Here is a 26,431-nt window from a genome sequence, read left to right on the forward strand (position 1 = left end):
AGATCAATTTTAAAATTGTATATGTTATCCATTCAGCATTATTTTAAGTGTAATTTTACAACTCCAAATAGCATCAAGTAATAAGATAGCATCATCAGATCCTATACATTTTATGTTATGGTAAATAAATAAGAGTGTAGAACAAGTAACTCATTACATCGGATATTGCATTTTGATACTTGGGACTGTCCTCAAAGTTGAGTTTCATGAATTTAGTCAAATTTAAATATATCCAGCTCTAGTTCCAGTTTGATACATCAATCGCTAACTAACAAATTCTAAACAAATGAACTAGTGCTTCCAGCCCTTCAAGAAACCATCCACCACATATGGCTCGAGAAATCCCATGAACTGCAAATCAAAATAAATTCTTTCCGTTTTGAACATCTTTGATTTATTCAGATGTAAATCTCTTTTATGTATTTATATTGTCCAAACTACTCTTTTACTGTGCATAAAGTATAGCCAAAATGTAAAAGTTCCTTTTGTTACAGCAGCTATTAGAAGATCATAGTTAAGAACTTCACATAACATTGTATACCTTAATCCCATCTTCAGACCACCGTGTGCCATAACCTTCGGCAATTCTGATCTCCAACACGATTCCATGAGGTGGAACAATATGAATGTTCGGCCAGGTACAACGAGTTAATAAGCAACTGATGATATCCAGAGAGAGCCTATTTTTTTTCAGAATCTGGATAAAAATGAAAAGCCTTGTAACTCCAACAAGTGTCAGATTCATACTGTTTCATACAGACAACCTTCTTTAGAATCTCTCACATGTTTACCACTCAACATGAACATAAATAGACAGATATACTGTCGTGTTCCCGAGATAAAGATCGTGTAACGGGTCTCTTGCTAGCTGAAACCGGGTAATCCAGATTCCAGTTAGTCTTGTTGGACTTTCGTCCTTGTCGACCTATCGTATGAATGTGGTTAAGGCTCGATAGAGAGAACCTTGCGATCTCTGAAATGAATTCCGATGTACTGGAAGAAAATGTGATATCTTTTATTCAACCTTGAACGAATATATATACCAAAAGAGTCCTAGCTCCACAGACCTCTAAAGATGATAACCAAATCTTATCCTAAAAATAAAAAGATAACAAACCCGATCCTAAATACCAAATCCTATCGAAAACAAATCAAACAGCTACTGAAAAAGATCCTAATCCTTAGACTTAAATATGCCGTGCGTGAATCTCTTGTAAATCAAATCTTTCGGCCTATCCCGTGGTGTTTGGCCTGCGGAAATGTTCGTGACATATACTCCCTGTAGATCCAGACCATTGAAGTTAATAATGATATAAACTCATTAATTCATATTAGAACTTGATCACCAAAACTTAACAAAATGTTGGATCCCAGATGGATTGAACTCGCTAACTATCCTAACTTACTACTCTATTACACATATGAGCCAGATATCACCCAGTTTCCACTACTATTGTTTCATATAAGTTACGAAGAAATCATTTGTCCAACCAATTTCTAGAGATGGAAGAATTTTTAATATCTGTAATGATGCGGCCTCGCTGAAATGGAATGAGCTGGGTCAGAAGCTCCAACGGGCCAAATCAATAATTTATAGTGTTTGGGAATTTGAGTGTGGACAATGGCTTTTTCAACACCTGCAGATAAGAAAAGAACTCGTGAATGGACGCCGGAAGGGTGTCCGGCGTGACCACTCCGATGCTTAAGTCAGCAGACTTGTCAAGGAAGAAACTTAGAGCAATATGTATGAATGCTTGAGAATGAAGAATTTTTCAGAAATGAATAGCATCGGAGCCTTCAAGTGTCCCATAGATGAGATGTCACGTCGACATGGTATGTCTCCCGGACCCGAATAAATTGTTATCCAGCTCCCCTGGATGTCACGATCATTATGATGAAAGGTGTCAGCATTAATTCCTGCCTGAAAACACGTCGTATTTCGGGAAATGAATAAGTCTGACACCTCGATAATTGCGCACGTCTTTTCATCTTCCGGCACAATTTCCGAATATGCATCCTAACCCTTTACGCATTCGTAGATCAACGGTGGTTTTTATCCCCTTGCCTCGATAAATAATCATCCGCTTCCCTTGCAATCATACCAACAACAACTATCATCAAAAAAGAAAAGTAATGGCCGATGCAAACAGTTCGAGAGTTCCATATATGTCCGAGGAATTCATGGACATGGCTGCGGAAAAACATAAGGCCGCAATAGAAGATGAGGTCTTCGAAAAGATCCTTGTCTTCTGGGAGGCATTGCAAGGATTACAACTGCTCTACAACTGGGGCGAAGCTACCACTCCCGAGCTGACGGCGAAGTTGAAGAAATACCGGGAATACTTAAACATTCCCGAGACATCGGATCATTTAGAAGAGGATCGTATCTACGAACTGATGCTTCGTAAGGAGAGGAGCATTTTGAATAACATCACTAACACCAAGAGCTATACAGGGGGGGCTACAAGAGAAGTAAGACGCTGTATGTGTCTGTGGAAAGCCCGTGTAGAGGAGGAGTATTTTGCTGTAATGCGCCATAATTCCTTCAAATAAAATCTTATTTGAGTTTACTGTCTCTGTATTACTTTATTTAATGCATATTCCCCGAGCTGCATAACTCAACTAACAAGATTAACTAACAATACGTAACAACCGGGGACGTAAGGGTTTCGTATCTCCAACAAAAAAGACGCCCGAGCCTCGCATCTCCTGGGTTTCGGATGGGATGCCGGGGCATCATCCTTTCAAGTCTTATCAAAAAGACCGGGGGGTGCGACATCTTGGGCGTAAAAAACGTTGCTTCGTACTGATTAATGCACTAATGACACGCGTCTCTTCCACCCAACTGTCACCATCGTTTAGCATTTTGAGAATGATTATTTATGATACCTTAATATGTTCGACTCAAGTATATCCGCCGGGCTTAAAAATAACATGCCGGGGCGTTGTGTCTCCCGGGCTTAAAATAACTTGCCGGGGTCTTAAACCTCCCGGGCTAAAATAACTTGCCGGGGTCTTAAACCTCCCGGGCTGCCAACCAACATGCCTGAGTCCCGAACTTGTAATCCTAGAAAAGGAATAAGCCGGGAATAAAACTCTTCCGGTTTGCTGACGTGGTGTCATGATGATATGCACTTTATTAAACTCCTGTCAAACGCAAACGTTCCGTATTCCAAGATACATCAGATTTGACGCTTGGATAACCGTTCAGACCCTCCACCTGCCCCGCACAATTTACGAAGGGCATCCTGATTGTACACATGTCTAGATTCGACGGTTTTGATCAACTCTTACCTTTGAATAATAGAGGGGATGATTCGGCTGGCTGAGACTCTTGGACTTCCTCCATATTTAAGGACGTTCACCTATAAATAAGAGGGGATAGATGCAAAGTGACCCTCAATCCAAAATGTCGAGTTCAAGTGGTTCCAGTGCCTGCAGCAGTACACATGTCCTGGTGACTCCGGAGATGCGTCCTCATGTGGAGGAACTGAAGAGGAAAATTGAGGAACGCATATGGGCGAAGGTCATGGCCGTGCGGGACAAGGTTCATGACTTGGATTATACATACCGCAATCGTCTCGCCACTACTCGAGCACAAAGAACAAGAGCGAGGAAGTATATCCGAGAATTTGTAGTAGACCGGGTGACAGATCTGGTTGATGATGAAGTTCTGCTGCATATGATGCTGTGGAAAGAGTGGCATGCCCTGAACAAGATAATGAAGAATGAATCCTTCGTCAACCTCCGCATTCACGAATTAACTAATTGGATAACGGAGTGGCAGGATTCTGTATCTAACATAATGGATTCCATAACTTTTCGCCGCTATTTTATGTAATGGAAATTTTATCGACTTCTATTGCTTCATTACTCTTCTGCAAATAAATCTTGTGCGAATTTATGCGGACCGAAACAATAGACTTACAGTTATTTGTAATAACCCGATCTTTTAAAACTGAAACGGCCCTTGTGACATACCTCATTAACATACGATTCCAGGATCTGGCACCCCCCGAACTTAGAATATAATCCCGGGCTATCAAATCTTTTGACTGTAACAAGATGCCGGGGTCTCGGACTACTCGGACTTAGAAATCCCCCTCCCGGGTCTCTAGGTTTCCCGAGCTATGAAACAAACCTGCCGGGTTCTCCCAAACCTCCCGGCTTACCCACACAGCATTATAATGACAAGTGTTCATCTATCCCAACGGTCAGTAATGTTTCGTATTCCGAGGAGATAAGCCATCATGACGCCTCGATCTGTGTAACTGTCTTTTCATTCTACCCGTCGCGACTTTCGAGGCGCATCGAAACCGCACACGTGTTCACTCAGTCGACGATTCAGATCGTCCTTCATCCCTTATATATAGCAACCCAAGGTTTTTCCAAAAATCACTTTCAAATCACCATTGTCGGCGAAGCCCTTGCAAATTCTTCTCTCGCAGTTTCCGGCGTTCGAAGTCTCCCTATTCCGACGATCTTCCACCATCTCCGCCCTAAATACTCGTAAGTTTCCTCTTCTCATTATGTCTAATTCTACTTCTTCTACTTCCGGGGCCAATGCACGAGGCTCGTCAGGATATGAATCCGCTGCACTTCGTTCTGATTCGTCTCCTTCTCCCACCTCTCGCCACCCTTCTACCCAGACTGTCAGAAAACCTATAAGCTTTAAACCCCCATCTTCTTCCAGACCTTCTAAACCCTCTTCTTCGGGCCTTTCCCGGATCCCTAAAAAAGATAAGGGTAAGGGCAAGGTCCAGGCTTCCGACCGCCCTTTAACCGAGGTCCTCGAGGTTCCATGGTTCTCCTCTTTGAGCAGCTCCTTGCGCCCCGGAGCAGAGAAGGAACTTCGAACCCTAGGGGTCATTCCCCCTACCTATCCTATTCTCATACCCGGATCTTCTGACCGGGCGGATCAACCCCCCTCTGGTTATATTACCTTTTTTCGGGACCAGCTTCGAAATGGTCTTCGATTTCCCATTGCCCCGTTCTACATCGAGGTTGCCAAATTCTTTGGTGTACCTATTAATCAATTTCACCCCAACTCCTTCCGGATCATGGCTTCGGTTTTTGTTCTCTTCCGTATGCATGATCTGGTAATAAATTCCAAAGTTCTGCATTATTTTTTTAGACCCTGGCTCGGGGCTCCGTACCTCGACCATTCCAAAGTCCCGGGACCTGTTTCCCGGCCTAAGGTTCCGTACCTTAGCTCTACATAAGCCCAGGGCATTACACCCTGGCTCGGGGCTCCGTACCTCGACCATTCCAAAGTCCCGGGACCTGTTCCCCGGCCTAAGGTTCCGTACCTTAGCTCTACATAAGCCCAGGGCGTTACACCCTGGCTCGGGGCTCCGTACCTCGACCATTCCAAAGTCCCGGGACCTGTTCCCCGGCCTAAGGTTCCGTACCTTAGCTCTACATAAGCCCAGGGTGTTACACCCTGGCTCGGGGCTCCGTACCTCGACCATTCCAAAGACCCGGGACCTGTTCCCCGGTTTAAACTTTTGTTTGTTTCAGATAGTTGCATCACAAATGTTCAGTTAGTATACAGGAGACCGGTGCCTAGTTTTCTATCCCGGTTAAGTTTTTAACACTTGAAAGATTTCTAAGACTTGTTAAATCAGGAGTATCCTAGTCCTGTTGAGATCGAATGACTAAGTTTTTATGAAGATTGCGAAGAAAGATAAAAGGAAAGGAAGTATTACATTACTAATAAGCCCGAAGACAGGAAGTGAATTTAAAAATAAGAAAGAGATTACAAACCTATTCTATATCAACAGGGTCGGTGCCTGGCTCTTTCTCCTCCTCTGTCGGCTGCTTTTTTTCTTCTCCTTCCTCCTCTCCAGTTTTTCCTTCTCCTTCCTCCTCTCCAGTTTTCTCTTCTCCTTCCTCCTCTCCGGTTTCTTCTTCTTTGTCTTCCGCCCCGGCTCCTGCAAGGGATGCAATGGCTAGCCCGAAGTCTGGAAAGTTTGCCCTATCCTTGGGTATAAGCCCAGCTCCTTTAAATTGTTGACGACATCTGTCGAAGCCGGTTTTAAAGAAAGGATAGGCTCTATGCTCAACTGCTGCCTTGAATTCTGGGGATTCCAGGAAAGAGGTCCTCAGTTGCTCTTTTTGGCTCTCAGACTCGGCCAGGGCCACCTCCGCTTTCTCAGCCCGTGACATCTGTTGTTCTATGGTGTCCATCGGGGAGAGGTTTTTGCCTTCAAGAACCGAATTATGTCCTCGGAGAGTTTCCTCCCTGATGTGACCTTCATTTATATCATCCCGGGCTTTGGCCAGTTCCGCCTGGGCAGACTCTACAGAACCCCGAAGAGTAGCCACCTCTTCTGCATAGAGTCCCTTCACTCGGGAAAGTTCCTCCTGGAGGCGCTCATGTGCTTCCCTAATGGCTTGGAGTTGGGGGGCCTGTCGATTGGTCAAGAAGGTCACCTCTTCGTGGGCTGACATCATCATGTGAGCACCCTATTTAAAAGAGAAGGCGGATCAAAATAAATAAATAAATAAAAATAATAAATAAGGAAAAAAGAAGCTTACAGCCAGGAGCTTGTTCACGCCCTCCTGATATCGAGGGGTCGGCGGCACACTCTGGAGGAAGGCCTCATCAATAGGAAGGAGCATCTGCTTGAAGAGGTTTGCCACGACTCGGGAATCTTTTTCAGTGAAGAAACTAGCCCGAGCAGATGGCACAGAGAGGAGAGGCCCTTGCAAGGGCTCTTGGAGAGGCTCTTGGAGAGATTCTGGGGAAGGCTCTTGGAGGGGCGCCTGGTCATCGCGCGGAAGGGGAGGTGTGTCTGACTGATACGCTTGAAAGGAAGCCTGGCCTCCCGCTTGGTCATCTTCACTAAGAGTCAGAACCGGGATGGTCATGACTCTTCGTTGCCTTTGGCGAAGGGGGAGGAAGTCTTCTTCGTCTTCCCTAGATTCAGGCGCCGCTCTCTTATGTTCAAATTGTACCCGGGCCGTCTCCTTTGCTCGGGCAGCCACATCCTCAGCTCTTTTTTCGGCAGCAGCCTTTCGGGCTGCCCTCTTCTTCTCCTTGGCTGCCTTCTCGGCTGCCCATCTTTTGGCAAAAACCTCTTCCATTAAATCTGCATAAAGAGCAAGAAAGGGTAAAATCCAAGTGCAAATATAAAGCAAGGGAGCAATCGCATAACAGGTAAAGGGAAGTTACCGGGTTGAAGGCCCGAGCCAGCAACTTCATCAATCACTTGGTCAATCGGATCCTCAACTCGGGCACTTAAATGATGGGTAACCAGGTGCTCTTGGGCAATAAGGGCGGAGGAAGAAAACTTTTTACCCTCTACCAAGGCGAGGCTTCGGGTATAAAATTCTTCAGATTTACACGCCCGAGGAAGTTCTGGCTGAGGGGGAAGAGAAGGGAGGAACCCGGTTGAACAATCAAGAGAACCCGGGAGGCGAATGAAAAAATATCTTCCTTTCCACCCCTTTTGAGAGGAAGGGATGTCATCAAGAAAGCGGGCATTAAGCCGGGCAGAAAGGGAAAAGGCATTATCTCCTAATCTACAAATAAAAAAGTAATGCAGAACTTTGGAATTTATTACCAGATCATGCATACAGAAGAGAACAAAAATCGAAGCCATGATCCGGAAGGAGTTGGGGTGAAATTGATTAATAGGTACACCAAAGAATTTGGCAACCTCGATGTAGAACGGGGCAATGGGAAATCGAAGACCATTTCGAAGCTGGTCCCGAAAAAAGGTAATATAACCAGAGGGGGTTGATCCGCCCGGTCAGAAGATCCGGGTATGAGAATAGGATAGGTAGGGGGAATGACCCCTAGGGTTCGAAGTTCCTTCTCTGCTCCGGGGCGCAAGGAGCTGCTCAAAGAGGAGAACCATGGAACCTCGAGGACCTCGGTTAAAGGGCGGTCGGAAGCCTGGACCTTGCCCTTACCCTTATCTTTTTTAGGGATCCTCGAAAGGCCCGAAGAAGAGGGTTTAGAAGGTCTGGAAGAAGATGGGGGTTTAAAGCTTATAGGTTTTCTGACAGTCTGGGTAGAAGGGCGGCGAGAGGTGGGAGAAGGAGACGAATCAGAACGAAGTGCAGCGGATTCATATCTTGACGAGCTTCGTGCATTGGCCCCGGAAGTAGAAGAAGTAGAATTAGACATAATGAGAAGAGGAAACTTACGAGTATTTAGGGCGGAGATGGTGGAAGATCGTCGGAATAGGGAGACTTCGAACGCCGGAAACTGCGAGAGAAGAATTTGCAAGGGCTTCGCCGACAATGGTGATTTGAAAGTGATTTTTGGAAAAACCTTGGGTTGCTATATATAAGGGATGAAGGACGATATGAATCGTCGACTGAGTGAACACGTGTGCGGTTTCGATGCGCCTCGAAAGTCGCGACGGGTAGAATGAAAAGACAGTTACACAGATCGAGGCGTCATGATGGCTTATCTCCTCGGAATACGAAACATTACTGACCGTTGGGATAGATGAACACTTGTCATTATAATGCTGTGTGGGTAAGCCGGGAGGTTTGGGAGAACCCGGCAGGTTTGTTTCATAGCTCGGGAAACCTAGAGACCCGGGAGGGGGATTTCTAAGTCCGAGTAGTCCGAGACCCCGGCATCTTGTTACAGTCAAAAGATTTGATAGCCCGGGATTATATTCTAAGTTCGGGGGGTGCCAGATCCTGGAATCGTATTTTAATGAGGTATGTCACAAGGGCCGTTTCAGTTTTAAAAGATCGGGTTATTACAAATAACTGTAAGTCTATTGTTTCGGTCCGCATAAATTCGCACAAGATTTATTTGCAGAAGAGTAATGAAGCAATAGAAGTCGATAAAATTTCCATTACATAAAATAGCGGCGAAAAGTTATGGGATCCATTATGTTAGATACAGAATCCTGCCACTCCGTTATCCAATTAGTTAATTCGTGAATGCGGAGGTTGACGAAGGATTCATTCTTCATTATCTTGTTCAGGGCATGCCACTCTTTCCACATCATCATATGCAGCAGAACTTCATCATCAACCAGATCTGTCACCCGGTCTACTACAAATTCTCGGATATACTTCCTCGCTCTTGCTCTTTGTGCTCGAGTAGTGGCGAGACGATTGCGGTATGTATAATCCAAGTCATGAACCTTGTCCCGCACGGCCATGACCTTCGCCCATATGCGTTCCTCAATTTTCCTCTTCAGTTCCTCCACATGAGGACGCATCTCCGGAGTCACCAGGACATGTGTACTGCTGCAGGCACTGGAACCACTTGAACTCGACATTTTGGATTGAGGGTCACTTTGCATCTATCCCCTCTTATTTATAGGTGAACGTCCTTAAATATGGAGGAAGTCCAAGAGTCTCAGCCAGCCGAATCATCCCCTCTATTATTCAAAGGTAAGAGTTGATCAAAACCGTCGAATCTAGACATGTGTACAATCAGGATGCCCTTCGTAAATTGTGCGGGGCAGGTGGAGGGTCTGAACGGTTATCCAAGCGTCAAATCTGATGTATCTTGGAATACGGAACGTTTGCGTTTGACAGGAGTTTAATAAAGTGCATATCATCATGACACCACGTCAGCAAACCGGAAGATTTTTATTCCCGGCTTATTCCTTTTCTAGGATTACAAGTTCGGGACTCGGGCATGTTGGTTGGCAGCCCGGGAGGTTTAAGACCCCGGCAAGTTATTTTAAGCCCAGGAGACACAACGCGCCGACATGTTATTTTTAAGCCCGGCGGATATACTTGAGTCGAATATATTAAGGTATCATAAATAATCATTCTCAAAATGCTAAACGATGGTGACAGTTGGGTGGAAGAGACGCGTGTCATTAGTGCATTAATCAGTACGAAGCAACGTTTTTTACGCCCAAGATGTCGCACCCCCCGGTCTTTTTGATAAGACTTGAAAGGATGATGCCCCGGCATCCCATCCGAAACCCAGGAGATGCGAGGCTCGGGCGTCCTTTTTGTTGGAGATACGAAATCCTTACGTCCCCGGTTGTTACGTATTGTTAGTTAATCTTGTTAGTTGAGTTATGCAGCTCGGGGAATATGCATTAAATAAAGTAATACAGAGTCAGAGACAGTAAACTCAAATAAGATTTTATTTGAAGGAATTATTGCGCATTACAGCAAAATACTCCTCCTCTACACGGGCTTTCCACAGATACATACAGCGTCTTACTTCTCTGGTAGCCCCCCCTGTGTAGCTCTTGGTGTTAGTGATGTTATTCAAAATGCTCCTCTCCTTACGAAGCATCAGTTCGTAGATACGATCCTATTCTAAATGATCCGATGTCTCGGGAATGTTTAGGTATTCCCGGTATTTCTTCAACTTCGCCGTCAGCTCGGGAGTGATAGCTTCGCCCCAGTTGTAGAGCAGTTGTAATCCTTGCAATGCCTCCCAGAAGACAAGGATCTTTTCGAAGACCTCATCTTCTATTGCGGCCTTATGTTTTTTCGCAGCCATGTCCATGAATTCCTCGGACATATCTGGAACTCTCGAACTGTTTGCATCGGCCATTACTTTTCTTTTTTGATGATAGTTGTTGTTGGTATGATTGCAAGGGAAGCGGATGATTATTTATCGAGGCAAGGGGATAAAAACCACCGTTGATCTACGAATGCGTAAAGGGTTAGGATGCATATTCGGAAATTGTGCCGGAAGATGAAAAGACGTGCGCAATTATCGAGGTGTCAGACTTATTCATTTCCCGAAATACGACGTGTTTTCAGGCAGGAATTAATGCTGACACCTTTCATCATAATGATCGTGACATCCAGGGGAGCTGGATAACAATTTATTCGGGTCCGGGAGACATACCATGTCGACGTGACATCTCATCTATGGGACACTTGAAGGCTCCGATGCTATTATTCGCCGCAAATTATTTTAGACTGATCGGGACAGCGAGCAAGACTCTAGCCCGACTATTTTAGGGATGGGTGGTGATACCTTTGAAAGGGCCCGGGTCATAGTTTCGTTGCATGGCCCGTATGAAGACCGAGAGGCCGGGTATTCCTACATGACCGTCGGGTGAGATGATTAACTAGGGCCCGGGTTCTCATGTCAGAGCCGAGGGCTCAATACCCAAGTAACCTCGTTGGGGGGTCCGAGAAAGGGACTGGACAGGCAGTCAACATCCCTTATTCTTGGAGTCGGGAAGAAAGGGACTGGACAGGCAGTCAACGTCCCTTATTCTTGGAGTGTCCGCGAAGCTATTGGGAAGAAAGGAACTGGACAGGCAGTCAACGTTCAAGGGTACAAGTGGTAGGTACGCCCGCGTATCGAGGTAACCCTAGTTTTCCTTCCTATAAATAACAGGTATAGTTGTCATTTACGGATTCTGAAAAATTCTTCATTCTCAAGCAATCATACATATTGCTCTAAGTTTCTTCCTTGACAAGTCTGCTGACTTAAGCATCGGAGTGGTCACGCCGGACACTCTTCCGGCGCCCATTCACGAGTTCTTTTCTTATCTGCAGGTGTTGAAAAAGCCATTGTCCACACTCAAATTCCCAAACACTATAAATTATTGATTTGGCCCGTTGGAGCTTCTGACCCAGCTCATTCCATTTCAGCGAGGCCGCATCATGTAACAAACTAGATGTATTATATTTTAATTTTCAGATCTATTTTAGTAATAAAATTTAACTTGCAACCAACAGAGTTCAGAAAAACGAGGTTGAGTCAAGTTAGATCATCAGCCCAGCAAACCGTCTTGAGTATCACTATTCATAAGCTCATAAACAGCTTGCGCTACTAAATATTAAATAATTATTTTATTGTCACTATAATAAGAAATGCCAAAATTAAAAAATAAACTTTTTTATTCGTAATTGCATGCAATATTTTGCATGATATATAAAAATGAGGATAACTTTTTTAATCATCCTGACCACACTCTCGATTAAAAAGATCTCATAATATCAAACTATTTACCATTCGTATAATCAACATATAATTACGATGTGACAATACCAACAACCACCCACTAAGGTTATGAGAGAGAAGAAAACATGTTAAAAACCCATTTGTCAATTCACATCAAGAATTATGACCTATCTGAAAAAGGTGAAAATAAAAAGCACAAAGTGGGAACAATCAATAAAGTTTTTCAACATTGAAAAATATTTTAGGGAAGCAGAAAAATAAATATTTATCCATGAACTCGATTCAAGATAAAGTTTACATTATAAAGACCGCTCATGTTTTAAAATATTCCCACGATCAAATCGATCACAACTAATTTCCACTTGTAGTCACACCTTGTGAAGTACAAAAAACTGAATCCTCAAACTCGGTTAAAGCTTGCTTGGTGAAAATTTCTTGAACAGATAAGATGATTGATGAATGACACTTTAGTTTATAGTTGTTGATCAGTCAGGCGAAAGTAAATAATCTTGAGCTCATATGCTAACAAGGTTCAATTATGAAGAAGAATAATCAAATTGAACTGACCATTTCCACGTAAGGCACCCCAGTATCCTTTGCTGCTTCTATTGGCGTGCTAGGGCCCTGGCACCAGCTGTCAAGGTCGAACTTTTTACCTCAAGCAAATAAAATATGGATACAAAAATAGAGACGAACCACCATTTATGCTCGAGTAAAATCATATCATGAAGCAGAGTGACACAAGATAGAAGACACTATTCAATGAATAGTAAAATGTATTTGCAAATCATATAGAGGCATCATCCTTCATGTGGATTATGTGGTTCCAAAAAGGTGGAGAGCAGAGATGATGGTGGGGGAGGAAGTAGTTCAGGAACTGACCCGATAGTATGAACAAAGCCCAATGGTCTTTGAATTCCTTCATAGCTCAGTCCCTGTAAGAGTAAATTTACATACAAACTACGATGTATTTATTGACAAAAAATTCTGAGTTTGATATCAAATGGCATAAGCATGTAAACCAGCAGTTAAGGAAAGCAAGGGTGGTTACCCAAAAAACACAAACGCATGCTTCATATGTAGATGAATCACAGATTTTGCAACTGCATGCCATGTGTATTCCCATGCCTTTTGACCATCACAAACATGAAATGACAGGAAAAGAATGCATAAAATTGAATGGGACATTCATTCAAAAGAGTCCAAAACATAACGAGGAAGCATACTTCCAGATATTATTGAAACAAAAAGATTAAAGATGGGTAGAACACCAAAGTCTAAAGACGCTCTTATCCTAATGATATAATGTTTTAAATCATGTTAACAGTCAGTATGTTAAAACACATTTTTTCAAAAACTAATAATAATAAAAGAACATAAAAAAGAACACCCTGTTATAAACCATGTCTGTGAGTATTATTATCTGGATACACCTCTGCAACAATTAGAGTCCAACACATCATGCCTCTTATTTTCAAGCTTTCCTTCTCTTCAGAGTAAAAGGCTCCATAGATTCGTACACCTGAAAAAATTTGGTCAATACATAATTCCGGAAAGACTCATTTTAGTTGTGGCATTCTTTTTTCCTCAATTCTGCAGTTCTTGCTAGTTTAACTTGGAAATAACTTTTGACAAGGCTACTGATCCATATAAAGTTCTTATTGGAATAGACCTAACAATCAGCCACCATGGGGAAAGCAGGAACAGATTGTTTGTTCATACGTCATGCGAGATGGACTTGAAATTGCAAAGATTAAAATGAGATTCACCTATTCACATATGACTCGAAATGATCAAATGCGAGATGAGGTAAGATTGAGAAATAAATTGAGGGATAAAGTTGAAATGAATTTTAGAGTATAAAATTTGAGTGAATTCTTGGGAGTGTTTCAAGGTCGTGAACAGTAATAAATAGCAGTGGCCGAAAAAGCTTCATAGTTTACAAGTCGTAGCTGAAAAGCAAAGATGTTGACAAGAGATGAAATATCAGGATTAGATGTGTAAACACATTATTTAAAAAATGGTATATGTGCTTTTGCTCAAAATATATTCAACAGATTACCTAAGACGAATGATCGTGGACAGAAGATTAAGTTATTAAAGATTATCGAGTTTTTATGATACCTAAGCCACTGGACTTAATAGATACGCATTCATGGAGATAAACATCAGAGATTTTTTCTGAAGAGATACATTTTGGTACATAACTTCTCTGTTTGAAAAGCATATTATGAACCAGTTTTTATAATTCTAATCTTATTTTCCTTTGTTATGACATCCATGTTATGAGACCTTTTTTTTTACAAATTCCAATCTTATTATCTTCTCGACTTCTTCACACTTTCTTATAATGGATTCTTTTGTATGCAGCCAACGAAATGTCAATGAAAAGGATTATTTTCCATAGCAAATGAATAAAATGGAATGGGAAATAAAGATGATCATTCCTGGGCGTGAAGGAGGTGTATTAGTTGTTTACATCAGTTGAATAAAATTCATAGGACTTGCATATATTGGCTTAAACAATCTTCCCCCTTGAACAAACTTGTGGAGTTGAGTTAGGTTCAAATTTCAATCTTAACATGGCAGAGCTCAAGTTCCACCGTTATGTGTTGGACTGCTCATAGTTGAACCACTCATTTTGCTCATAGTTGGGTCATTTATAAACTTCACGCTCCAAATGTTTATTCCTGAGCATGAATAAGATGCGTTAGTTGTCTACGTACAATCCTCGCCTCTTGAACTAACCTCTAAGATTGAGTTAGGTCCAAGATCTAATATTAACAACTACAAATTGTGCTGCTTCATTATCATAAAAATTATGAAATCAAAAAGTTGCTCATTAAGCTTCAATTCAATGACCCATACAGCAAGAAAAAGGCTTTAACATTTTTTTGCATTGATGATAGTGAGGCCTTCAACTTTACTAGCATAGACCATAGTTCATCTCTCCTATCTCAGTTCATCTATCTAGCAGAAAAAGAACAGTTATGAAACCACGTTAGTATATGAATCGATAACATATATTTGTTTCTGAATCGGGAGGAGTTACCTCCATTAATGGGTAGGGGATCGGAGGGGTTAGCTCTGAGAAGGTTGGCGCAGTAAGCATTTGAAAGCCCGCAGTTAATTTCCCTCGAGTGGATGGAATCAGGGTGAATTCCAGCAGGTCTTGTATGCAGTCCTGCAGTTGCATCCCGGGAGAAACTTCCGGCGGCAGTCGCGACGCATCAATTGCATGTATGTGGCCGTGATTAGTAATGACTTCTCATTTTACTGCCTAAAGAACTATGACGGTGAAGTATTTTATAATTTTTAAAGTTCAATGGGAAGTTCAAAAAATCCAAAAAAAAAAAAAAAACTTGTTAAGTTGGCTTGTTTGAGTTCAACTCAAAAAATTCGAAATTTATAAGCTATTCGAATAATTGATTGAAAATATAAATTTTTAAAGATCTGAAAAATATAATTTATACTCGAGTTTGGCTCGAAAAAAATTCGAAAATGTTCGAGTTCGGTTTGAATATAAATTTGAATATCAATCAAATATTTTTCGAGTCAACTAGAAAAATTTTCAAACTTGTTCAGTTTGTTTATAATATTACATCCAATTATATATACCACATTTTTTTATTTTCTCTCTTAGAATAACTTTCATTTTAAAATTAAAAAAACTAATTCATTTTAGATTGCGTATGTCATGATCCATTATTATTATTATTATTATTATTATATATAAAACATATGGACATTAAATTGATTAATGTTTTTTGAGTATCGAAAATATTCTGTGAAATTATAAAAAAATAAGGCAACGGGGCACTAATAATAATAATAATCAACTTAATAATTAGAAACTATTGCCAAAGTAACTAGTTTAGAAATTCACATTTTCAAATTATTCGGTTTTTTTTTTATCAAACAACGAAAAACTAATAAATAAAAATATAAAATAAATAAGAAATTTAAAATAAACTATTGGCCGCTGTCCTGAATCTTGGCCCCTTAATATTTAGAAGCAGGGCCCAACTCTGTTCCATTAAAAAACTTGGGCCTGGTTTTTCAGATCTAGCCCATTTAATAATTAAAAGCAGGGACCGGGTCCTGAATCTTGAACCTTGAACATTTAACCTCGGCCCATTTTTTATTTTTATTTTTAAAAAGGTGAAGGATGGGCTTTAAGCCCATTGAATAACTAAAAGCAGGGACCTCGGCCCCTTATCCTAAGTAGTACAAACAAAGTTAATTTGTTATTGGTAAATTTATTTTCAGAAAAAAATTGATTAATTCACTGAAACAGGTGTGTTCCTCAATATATCATAGAAATCACTCCCAATTTTGATTAAAAAATCGACAGAAAATGATTCGGACGAGGATGTTATGGTTCAGTTTTGGCTTCGCATCTGCGTCGGCGACTATTGCTCATTTTGTGTACAAAGATCTCTTGTTCGATCGCAATTCTATCGCCTCACAAGTAGGATTCTAATTTACAACCCCCAAATTTGTTTGCATCTTGAATACTGAATTTATGGAGCTGGATTTGTTCTATTTTGTATCTTTTTTGTGCCTTTTTTTGTGAGCGCAGATGAAGGAAAGGTTTAAATCGTTGGACAGCAGGGTTTCCAATCTTGAATCAGTCTTTTCCAGCAAAACCGATGCACCTCGGGTACGATTTTTCATTCTTTAGCAATTTTTCAATTTTTTACTTTTTTTTTCCTGTGTTAGAATTCGGATATACTAGAGTCAGACTGTGTGAGTTGGAACTTGGCTTTATTATGTAGTCCATGTTGGAGATGAAAGATAATATGTTTCATTCTTTAGGTAATCTATGTATATGTTTGTTAAAATCTAATAAGAAATCATATATACTGATTGGAAATAAGTGGGATGCCATTCTTTGCATAAGAATCTATGAAAACAGATATCTCAGTGTTTGGTCATCTTCCAAATAAAAAGAGTTGTTGAGGCACACATATGCAAGTGTGTGGATGGAGTTGGAAAGAGTCCATTTGCTATTGGAAAATGCAAATATTTTGTGAGTTTTGATGCACAGTTACGAAATTACAACTGCGATCTTAAATCTATGTCCACTCTCACACCAAGAACTTTACACCCATGGAACTTCCTTTCTTTTTTTTTTTTCAAAAAAAAAAAAATCAATAACCATTTGAAACCAGAACTTAGCCTGAAATTATTGCTGCTTCTCTCACTTCTATTGCTTGAAGCTTCTTCTAAAGCCCCAAACTTCAAGAACTTGATTGTGTTTTATCCTACCAACAAGCCACTTTATCCCATGTTTGGGAGTTGGGTCGGGGAACTCCTCTCAGGCATCATCTTCAAAAAGGTGCAATTATCTCTTCATACGCCCAGCATCACCCAGCATCATGATTATCATAGCCGATAAGTTGTAAATATTAAATAAACTTTTCACACTATGAAACAATTTAATCTGTTAAAGAATATTTCAGTATCGGAGTAGATGGGGTTATCAATTGTCTATATTCGTCAATTTAAATAAATATAGCCGCCTTTTCTATTTGCATAATGTTTCTAGCAAATGTTGTAGTTATATGAGCAAGCTACACAAAAAACCAACCCTGCCTAAAATATTAACCAGACTAAATTAGATACACTTATAAATGTTCTTCCAATCATGTATGACTCTCATTCTTACCATCTAGAAATTAGATTGGTTCGATTATGTTGTAGAAATCGTGTCAAGAATTGAGAAATCTAGATCAGTCGTCTTTTCATCCCCTCTATTCACTTAGCATGTGCTTGTGCCAACAATTCTTCATATTTTGGTCACATTTATTCCAATATGGACCCTGAGGCCTTTGTACAGGGAAAGCGATGATGTTGAGGAGCCAAATAATGTGATGATATGTGATCATTTGTGTGATTGTAGGTGTTTTTATTTGCATGTTTTAACACGAATCTTAGTAAACACAATCACATAGAGTGATTATTATCTAGTAATGACTGATTTCATACTCTTCATGTGTAGCTCGTGGGGTCTTTTAATGTGTCTTGCATCTTGCAGGTTGAAGAAACTGTTGGATGAAGCTTCGAAATTTTGCAGTTGATGTGTACACTCTTGGCAACTAATGCATAATCGAACCTAAGCTATAATTTCCCTGTGACTACCACCGACCCTTTATTAAAGTTTCTGTTTATCAAGCTCGTGATTTTGCAGCAGATTGATTCATCAACATTTGCGATCGTTTGTTGAAAAGAAAAACAAAAAAAGTGTGCAATTGACGAGGTCCACAACCTAAATTATCCCTCTCTCAAAAGTTTTTTTTTTTTTTTTTGGGTTTTGTTTTAACTTCCATTCTAATCTTGCACGTCTATCGGTGCTCACATAGGTGTGCACGGTAGGTGTGCAGCATATCAAAACTATATATACTAGTTACTCGACACACGCGATGCGTGTGTGTACAATTTTTTTTATCATTATCGATGGACTAAAGTGAAATTTGACAAATTATGGAGAGACTAAATTGATATTTGAATTGTTGAAATTAAAAAAATATAAATAAAAGTGTGTGTTGAAATAAAAAAAAAACAAAAAACAAAAGTGTAATATTAATATCACATAAGGGCTAAAATTGGAAGAAAAGTTGGTGTCCTCTCTAGGTAGTTACTATCAATGCCTCACACTTAATAGATAGTATAGATATATATATATATATATATATATAGATATATATATATATATATATATATATATATATATATATATATATATATATTCTTAATACAAAAATATTCTTATTTGTTCTTGTAAAAGTTGATAATACAAAATGAATCTTCCACAATCCTTAACAACTCACACAATCTCTTCTCCTTCTTGAATATCTGGACTACAAACGCTTTGTGTATGTAAAAACAATACCAAGTTTTCATTCGTCTACAATCCTTTATTTTGTGCCTTTGTCACGATTTAAAACGCTGCTGGAAAAGAGAGATCGCGAAAAAGACGCAAAATATGTTGTTTTAAATACGTTTAGTAATTGATAGACAAATTGTAAGGAGTTTAACGATGTATTGTTTAAGTAACTGATAGAATACATAATGGAAACAAAACAAAATTAATGATATATATTTACAACCATTGATATAAGAATAAGTTTAGTAAAAAAAAGTCACATTTATTTAATAGAATTGATCACAGTTAGTAATAAAGAAAGATAAGGTATTAGAAAAATGAGAATGACTTTCTTTGAAATATAAAATATTATCGAAAAATTCAAACATAGTTTGGCCATTACACGATTGCTATCGTGCCGAAAATGTGTCTTACGACTAGCTTCTATGACATGCAAAGCTTTGTTGGCTAAAACGCTTTGGAACATTCATTTAAAGAAGGACAGTCTGTGGATAAAGTGGGTGAATCATGTGTACAGTCATTATAATGATGTTTGGAGTTGGGAATGGACAAATGACCAATCGCCTCTCATCAAACATATTATTCAGATTCGTGATGAAATCCTTATGGCACATGGCTCTAAACAGGCGTCGGTTGCTGTATTGAACAAGTGGTTTGGATCTTCGAAAGGCTTGACTGGAGCTTATGATTTCTTTGTTGGTCGGTGGACAAAGTGGCCGTGGAAACCGCTGTTATCTAAACAGTGTATTCTACCAAAGCACAAATTCATTTTGTGGTTATTTGCCCATCGGAAATTACTTACTCGAGACAGGTTGGGTTTCTTAACTGATAGATCATGCGTTCTTTGCAAAGCCTCTGACGAATCTGTCGTTCATTTGTTCTTTAATTGCGATATATCTTCTTCAATATGGAATTCTATAAGATCATGGCTCGACATGCGTAAAATGATGAAAACTCCTACAGCCATTCTATCGGCCTTTAGGGGTGTCTATCGTGGAAGCTCAAACCTAAACAAGATGAGGTGTGTGGCACTTGCGGCAACAGTTTATCATATTTGGAATTTAAGGAATGGGGTAATCTTCGATAATGTCGTGCCGAATGCTGAGGGGATAATCAACAAGATCAAGATCCACGTACTAAGAAGCCTGCCAAATTATTTACACATGTTGCCATTCTCGGATTACTGATTGAGAATATGGGTGTTGATGTTTAATGATTTGTAGACTTTGTTGTTGAGTTTTGAGATTGTTCCTTTTGATTCTCCTGGGGCTGCCCAGTGTATTTGTAATTAACTCTCTTTTACCTACCTTTTTTAATGAATTTCATTAAAAAAAAAAAAAAAAAGTTTGGCCATTTGACAAGTCAAAAAGAGCATTATGTATATTCATGGGAACTTCATAGCAATAGTGGATTGATTGATTTCAATGTGAGGAATGCCTGCCTGGATTTATTATTACAACCCAAACAACCTTGGTACCTTATTACACTAATCTAGAGTAACTACATCTTATCTTAACTACTAAAACCACAAAATTTATAAAATATTACCCCCACAATGGACAAACATATTACAAGGACGAGGTTCAAAATAACGACATGTATAGCCTTTTACCTTTGCTGAAACAGATGAACTCCTGTCCGATAACTCTGTTTTAACTATTATCCCAGGCCGGTTTCAACGGCCCCTGGATCAATGAATGGGGAAAGTTGAGGGTGGAAGAATGGTACTGGCCAAGTCTTCATTCACTTTAGGGAGGGGAGGCATCTTCTTCATTGTCTGGCCCATGCTGTTCAAGCTGGACATTTCAGATGATACATAATAACCAACATGAAGGAATAAATAGCTATCGAGACAGCAAAATAAAAAGAGAAACCAAATCTAAAACTACGGATAAAGAGATGATTTTAAGGCTTATAACACTCAAGAAACTCGTTGAATGCGAAAGTTGCTCCAAAACACAGCAAAAGGGTCTAAAGTCGATCTTTTAACACTCGATAGATGGGATTCTTAGCTCCTAACTTGATTAAACATTGAATTTCAATCTGGTTTGGACCCTTAGAGAATCCAAGACATGGTATCTCGAAATAAATCAAGTAAGCGTTCGACATCATAACATTACCCAGTTTCATTTTCTAAAGATGAAAGAAGACGATTTCTGTATAATAATATAAAATCAAACAACTCGAGATAACTTTCTCTGAGGACTTTAAAAAAAAAAAAAAAATCTCCATCATCTAAGCTTGTGCTTCATGGGTTTAATACACACTGTTAACTTTAGTATCATTTGCGCTAAAGTAGACTTGACAGCAACATCTTCAAGATAACTCTTTAATTACTGGAAAATCATAGCACATTGGTAAACAAAACAAGAATACAGCACAAGGAATCAACTAATTGCGTACTTGTTCAATATTTTGTAGATATTCTCTCGAGCTTGATTCAAAAGTCCGATGTTTTCGTCTATCTGAAATATGAGAGAAATCGCATCAACTTTTTCTCGCAAAAAAGCACCGTTTCTTTTAATAGTTATATCTGTGTTATGTTGGAAATATTACATACACGAAGAAAAATATCATGAATGAATGCCCTGTAAAATGCACATCGGTGGGTAAAAATTTCTCAACTATTTTTGCAAATGTTATGCACCTGATGAGAAGCAAGATTCGAAGATATCTGTTTAAAGGCCCAAGAATTTTGCTCAATAAGCCGTCGAGTGACACCAGTGACATCTGCGTATAAACCATCAATGTCTAAAGAAGCTGAGAGGTTAATTTCAATGTAACAATAAGTTCAATCTCGATCTTTCTAATATATAAGTTTAATGTTTCAAGTAGCTAATTTTCTTGTGTTTTTAAAAGAAAAGAGTGCTGCAGAATCAGTCTTGACACTAGCATTAAATCTCTTCTCTAACCTCAAAGAAGAATGGTTTCTACATAATATTAGAAAATATGACTATGCGGTGTCAAAGAAGTTCTGTTTTGCTCAATCTAAAATCCATTATCAATCAGTAGCATCATAGTCGCGCCTTCAACAACACATGCATAACTCGTTAGAATCTTGATTCAATTGTTACATAATACTAGAGATGCAACATTTAGAATTCTGTATTTCTCAATGCAAGAATAGAAGTCTCTTAGCTAGGGTCTCTAGTCACCCTCTTGGATCAAGAGAAAAGTCATATATAGTTCTCGTCTGGACTACCATGCTTCATAAATCCGAATTAGTACAAAATAAACTTATGTTTGAATTCAACATATTCTGAGCGATTCTGCTTGTTACTAATTGGCGTCCATGATCTCTCGAAATTGACTTCACGCTTTTCTATTCCAATAAGCGTGGCATGTTTTTTAAGCTTTCAGATTTTTATTTTTTTAACGAAGCTCTCAGAACTTTGATTATACAAAACTTCAGCTTTTTATGCACATAAATATCGATTCCACATCTACTCCAAACCATATCATCAGTAACCACTACCAAGTTAACTAATTAGAATAACCGCTACTAAACATTGGAAATAGAATACAAGTACATAATGAAAACGTCTTGCTTTCTTATCATTAAATAGCAAAGCATCTATTACGTTAATTTCTCTTCTATAATATTTGCACTTCGTATGATCTTCAAGTTCCTTTTGTGGCACTAAATCAGCTCATATCAACACTTCTCCCAGTCATTCAATACATGATACGTTTTTTAGCTTGTTGGATAAAATTTTATAAGATAATTGTAGAGCATCAGTTAAGGACCATTAAGTCTATTCCATAAAACTCTTGTCCATATCAACTGAGCCAGTCTCATCTCAAATCCATTTGGTCTTGGCAATTAATTTTCAACTTACTTTTCAACATCGATCAGCAAGACCCATCAAGTTTAAAAAGTTTAAACTTCTTGAATATCCATACTACAAACATTTGGTGTATGTAAAAACTACACCAAGCTTTCATTCTTTTTTCCAAAACACAAGCGCAAAAAACTTTAGTTCCCTAAATTTGTGGCTATTTCATCTGAAAAATTCTTTCTTAAGTCATAATAACAGCAAAAAATCTAAAACGCTGCAGGAAAAGAGAGATCCTAGACAAAGGCACAAAATATGTCTATTGTGCATAGTCCTTGCAAGTTGCAACTACCTGATATGGCACATCTTATGATTTACTAACTTCTAACAACCACGATGTCCTAATAAAAAATTGTTCCTACCATTGTATGATATGCCATCATCATAGCTATCAGAAGCCATTCCTGAAGCATGAGAAAAACCTGACTGGATGGCGAAGCGAGAAGGCTTTGCTGAAGAATCAACTACCTTTTCCTGAGAAAAGAATGTAACAGTTCCCTTGAGCTTCTGAAGTCTATGTAAGAGATTCATTGAAATTCGTGTGATAAAATCAATGGATTATATAGTATAGTAATCAATTAAGAGTCCACAATGACAAAAACAAGGGTGGTTAAAAGAAGAAATAGGCGGAAAAAATTAACGATTGTAAGATTAGCCTAATCTTAATTGGTGATTGCAATTACTCATAACGTAAGGCAAATTTTTGTACATATCATATGGACTTACTATACCATAAAATATCAAGGACAGTACAATTTAATGGAGAATGATGACCAAAACACCCACGAATACTGTAAGAAAAGTTTGGGAATGCACAATTTTCTCCAAATGAAGGTCCTATGTCACCATGAATCGACGGTTAAAAAATGACGAGTTCCTAAATGCAAACTGTAAGGATGGGGTCTTACAGATCGAACCTATAGGTAATAATACCGCTGTGCAAGTAGAAAGTGAATGTTTATTCGTATCACATGAAGGAAAAACAAATTTTATCGACACATTGTCTAGAGGGGAAATTTGAGATGCAAATGGTAGTCTTAAACATTAACCATTAACATCTTAATTTTTCCATTGAATTTCTAATGGCACGCTGAGAGCATGAGCTATTTCTCTAATAAGCTGTAACAAATATACATCCAATGACTGTCTAGAGTAACATACTAAGATTCAGTAACGAACTAAAGAAAAAGCACAAACCTTTCTTTCTTTACTTTTCCTTACATTGAAATCATCTTTCCTTCTCTTGGTGATTTCTTTCTTCTGCAGGCATGAATAGATCACTCAAGATAAGTACAAAATTATATGCCAAACTTTTGTTAATATATTAATAAATTTGTAAAACCAACTTAAAGTTATCAAGTACTACACATTATCTCAGGAGTGCGGAATCATTGATTGATAAATTACATGCTCGTGAACTTCTTCTCAATCTTTTCCAACGAATCGTAACCACAAACACAGAAAAGACACAACTATCCAAACATTCCTAGAACTTAAACCACACAAAGCTAAATTACTATCTCACCCATCAAACAAAATAAACTCAAAAATTTTCGGGACATATAGGAAAAAGATATAAAAAAATAACAGTTGGACTATGAATCTTGTCCGTCAATGGGGTGAAATCCCACAAATGACAAGGGTGAGGATCCCATATCCCCTATTTTCAAAACTTGAGCATAAATTGGCTACTGAATGGCATAGTAATGCACTCTATGCTCATGTTTAGCAATAGAGAGCAAACCGCAGTTGATCTCAAATAAATCTAGTTCTAGAGTTTTGAAGGTGATGAACAAAATTCACCGTCATCCATCTGCAGCGCAATGCCACATCGCGAACTGTCTTGTTTTTTAGCTGCTGAGCGATCTTCGCGTAGCGGATAATGTTTGACTCAGAGGCATATCTGCAATGTGTATGTTGTAACACGGAAAAATCAGCAAAGTAATTGCCTTGGGCAAGTGTATCAAAATAATTCTCATGAGAAGTTATTTATCTTTACCAAGACTTCTGAAGGCTTGATAGAGAGACCAAAACAAAAAATATTAAAGATTAGCGGCAAAAGCATTTAAAAGCTAAAACATTACTTTTCATCTACAGTTATTTTAGATCCAAACTCGAGTTCGATATGCTGTTTCAATCAATCAAATGGACATCTTTGAACACTTTTCTAATGTCCCTGGCACATGTATTGGATATATAACATTCAAACTGTCATTCCATTACCCTGACTTTCATACTTTTGTTAACAGTCAGTCTATTTCACACATAATACTTCATATCGATGAATTTTTTTCTCCTAGTGCACAAAATAAAGAATACCATGCTGGGTGATTGTTTGTGTTGTATGAACTCTTGAAAACCCCATCAATAATTCCCATTTCACTAGTAACCAAGAATACCAAATTCTTAAGCACAATGAGTCCAGCCCCAAACTACACTGCGTTAATAGTTCTTTTCTGCATATTCATACATCTGAATTTGAATGAAATTGTCCTACTCTCACTCTAATCCCCTCCCCTCTCACTCCAAATTCTGAACTACTATGAAAGCAAAGAAAAGAAACTTTATCTGCATTAATAATAGATCTAAATCAGTAAAAGAATTTATTAAAAAAAAATTCCAAGACGTGACTAATAACTACAGTTGATGTGGTTGGTGATGAGAAAGCCAGTTTAATGATTATCCCGTCAGACTTTGTTGACATGAAAAGCAGACGAAAAGAAAGTAAAGGGAACTTAGCAACTAAGAAACAAACACCTCAAAAAAACCAAAGAAATTAAAAAATATAAAAATATATCTACCATAAGTTCATATCCGAAATCCCTCTCAATAAATGATCTAAAATCTATCACACAAATCCTATTACTTATTCCAATAAAAACAAGAAAATCCTAACAAATAGAATCAAACAATTTCCAAATCTCGACAAACAGCAGCAGCATCAAGAACTTACGAAATCCAACAGAAAAACTCTTTAATCGAATAGTAAACTTCCAAAGAAAAATCAAGGAATAAAGATCCAAATCATCTCACTTGGCCAAACCTTCCTCCAACATAGTTTGTTCCTCAGGAGTCCACTCCATAGAAATTGTCTGCTGATGCTGAAAAGTTGGCACACCCCACTCCCCACTAACCGGGCTTCCATTGTATTGAGACACGGAGCTATGCCCTTGTTGTGTCCCTTCTTTATATGCCCCACTTGAGCTAGCCATCAAAAACTAACTACACACATGAACAAAAAAAAACAGAAAATCTCAAGAACCAAGATTGAAAATCCCAACAAAAGAGGAAATCTCAAGACATACCGAAGAAAAATGAAGAATATTTTCGCCAAGAAAACAAGAATTGAGGATCGCCTGGATTGGAATAATAGTTGAGCAAAAAGATTATTCTTTTCAGTTTGAGGAGGGCTCTAAGCTACTGAATTGAAGGACTTTAAGAGTGTAAAGGGCCAAAAAAAGCAAGAAGGAATCTTGAAGTGCGCTTAGCAAGGGTGTAGTATGCAAACTGAAGCAATTTTTTTGGTGTGGCTATTTATATATTTTGGTTGCATGCGTGTGTGAAAATGGGACCTGAGATTTTGTTATTTTCCAAAACCGATTCGACACTGCAGAAACCGTTCGTATCTGGGTCTGGGATTTTTGGGGAAGATTGTGCCCATTTTAGCTGCTTATCCATCCACAAATCTATTTAACATAAAAAAAAATACTATATGCTTGCAAAATATGTACTTTTTTTATACAAATTCATGTTCTTTTAGGACAAAATTACATGTAAAACTGGTAATAAAAAATGAATATCTTTAGATTGTGCTGGATATGTGTGTGTGCG

At 38.8% G+C, this 26,431-nt stretch overlaps 3 protein-coding genes and 1 long non-coding RNA gene across 12 annotated transcripts; 2 read left to right on the forward strand and 2 right to left on the reverse strand.

Moving 5' to 3' along the window:
- Nucleotides 1-139: 139 nt before the first annotated feature.
- On the reverse strand, nt 140-15,141 carry LOC140829407 (uncharacterized). 8 transcript variants are annotated; one of them, XM_073192617.1, is made up of 6 exons: nt 14,928-15,141; nt 12,927-13,397; nt 12,758-12,835; nt 12,443-12,509; nt 542-697; nt 140-351 (listed from the first exon to the last, which is right to left on the reverse strand). In XM_073192617.1, exons 2-6 carry the CDS (start codon nt 13,061-13,063, stop codon nt 292-294), a joined length of 498 nt encoding a protein of 165 aa, XP_073048718.1. In that variant the 5' UTR covers nt 13,064-13,397; nt 14,928-15,141; the 3' UTR covers nt 140-291. The 8 variants fall into 8 exon arrangements, with proteins under 8 accessions (XP_073048718.1, XP_073048717.1, XP_073048716.1 ...); XM_073192616.1 differs by having other exon boundaries at nt 12,927-14,841; XM_073192615.1 differs by having other exon boundaries at nt 12,927-14,845.
- Nucleotides 11,000-11,583, forward strand: LOC140829408 (uncharacterized). Its single transcript, XR_012117462.1, has 3 exons — nt 11,000-11,116; nt 11,163-11,273; nt 11,467-11,583. It is a non-coding gene; the product is annotated as an uncharacterized lncRNA (long non-coding RNA).
- A 998-nt stretch (nt 15,142-16,139) lies between the features above and the next one.
- LOC140829984 (uncharacterized) lies at nt 16,140-18,186 on the forward strand. The gene is made up of 3 exons (XM_073193264.1): nt 16,140-16,346; nt 16,458-16,538; nt 17,916-18,186. Exons 1-3 carry the CDS (start codon nt 16,233-16,235, stop codon nt 17,934-17,936), a joined length of 216 nt encoding a protein of 71 aa, XP_073049365.1. The 5' UTR covers nt 16,140-16,232; the 3' UTR covers nt 17,937-18,186.
- Nucleotides 18,187-20,124: 1,938 nt separating this feature from the next.
- LOC140829409 (uncharacterized) lies at nt 20,125-26,370 on the reverse strand. Of its 2 annotated transcripts, none has more exons than XM_073192624.1 (8): nt 25,906-26,370; nt 25,634-25,822; nt 24,404-24,503; nt 23,798-23,860; nt 22,963-23,074; nt 21,412-21,494; nt 21,168-21,229; nt 20,125-20,551 (listed from the first exon to the last, which is right to left on the reverse strand). In XM_073192624.1, exons 2-8 carry the CDS (start codon nt 25,810-25,812, stop codon nt 20,455-20,457), a joined length of 696 nt encoding a protein of 231 aa, XP_073048725.1. In that variant the 5' UTR covers nt 25,813-25,822; nt 25,906-26,370; the 3' UTR covers nt 20,125-20,454. The 2 variants fall into 2 exon arrangements, with proteins under 2 accessions (XP_073048725.1, XP_073048724.1); XM_073192623.1 differs by having other exon boundaries at nt 20,125-20,560; nt 25,906-26,337.
- Nucleotides 26,371-26,431: the final 61 nt, after the last annotated feature.

Source organism: Primulina eburnea, chromosome 4 (genome assembly GCF_022965805.1).
Source record: "Primulina eburnea isolate SZY01 chromosome 4, ASM2296580v1, whole genome shotgun sequence".
Classification (NCBI taxonomy): Eukaryota; Viridiplantae; Streptophyta; class Magnoliopsida; order Lamiales; family Gesneriaceae; genus Primulina; species Primulina eburnea.

Coding starts and splice junctions, on each gene's coding strand:
- LOC140829407 (XM_073192617.1), bottom strand. CDS start 13,063: ATGTCCCATTCAATTTTATGCATTCTTTTCCTGTCATTTCATGTTTGT. Junction 12,510..12,757: donor GGCTTTGTTCATACTATCGG/GTCAGTTCCTGA, acceptor CGACCTTGACAG/CTGGTGCCAGGGCCCTAGCA. Junction 352..541: donor GGTCTGAAGATGGGATTAAG/GTATACAATGTT, acceptor TTTGATTTGCAG/TTCATGGGATTTCTCGAGCC.
- LOC140829984 (XM_073193264.1), top strand. CDS start 16,233: ATGATTCGGACGAGGATGTTATGGTTCAGTTTTGGCTTCGCATCTGCG. Junction 16,347..16,457: donor GCAATTCTATCGCCTCACAA/GTAGGATTCTAA, acceptor TTGTGAGCGCAG/ATGAAGGAAAGGTTTAAATC. Junction 16,539..17,915: donor GCAAAACCGATGCACCTCGG/GTACGATTTTTC, acceptor TGCATCTTGCAG/GTTGAAGAAACTGTTGGATG.
- LOC140829409 (XM_073192623.1), bottom strand. CDS start 25,812: ATGGCTAGCTCAAGTGGGGCATATAAAGAAGGGACACAACAAGGGCAT. Junction 21,495..22,962: donor TGATGGCATATCATACAATG/GTAGGAACAATT, acceptor GTTTATACGCAG/ATGTCACTGGTGTCACTCGA. Junction 20,561..21,167: donor ATCTACAAAATATTGAACAA/GTACGCAATTAG, acceptor TGAAATGTCCAG/CTTGAACAGCATGGGCCAGA.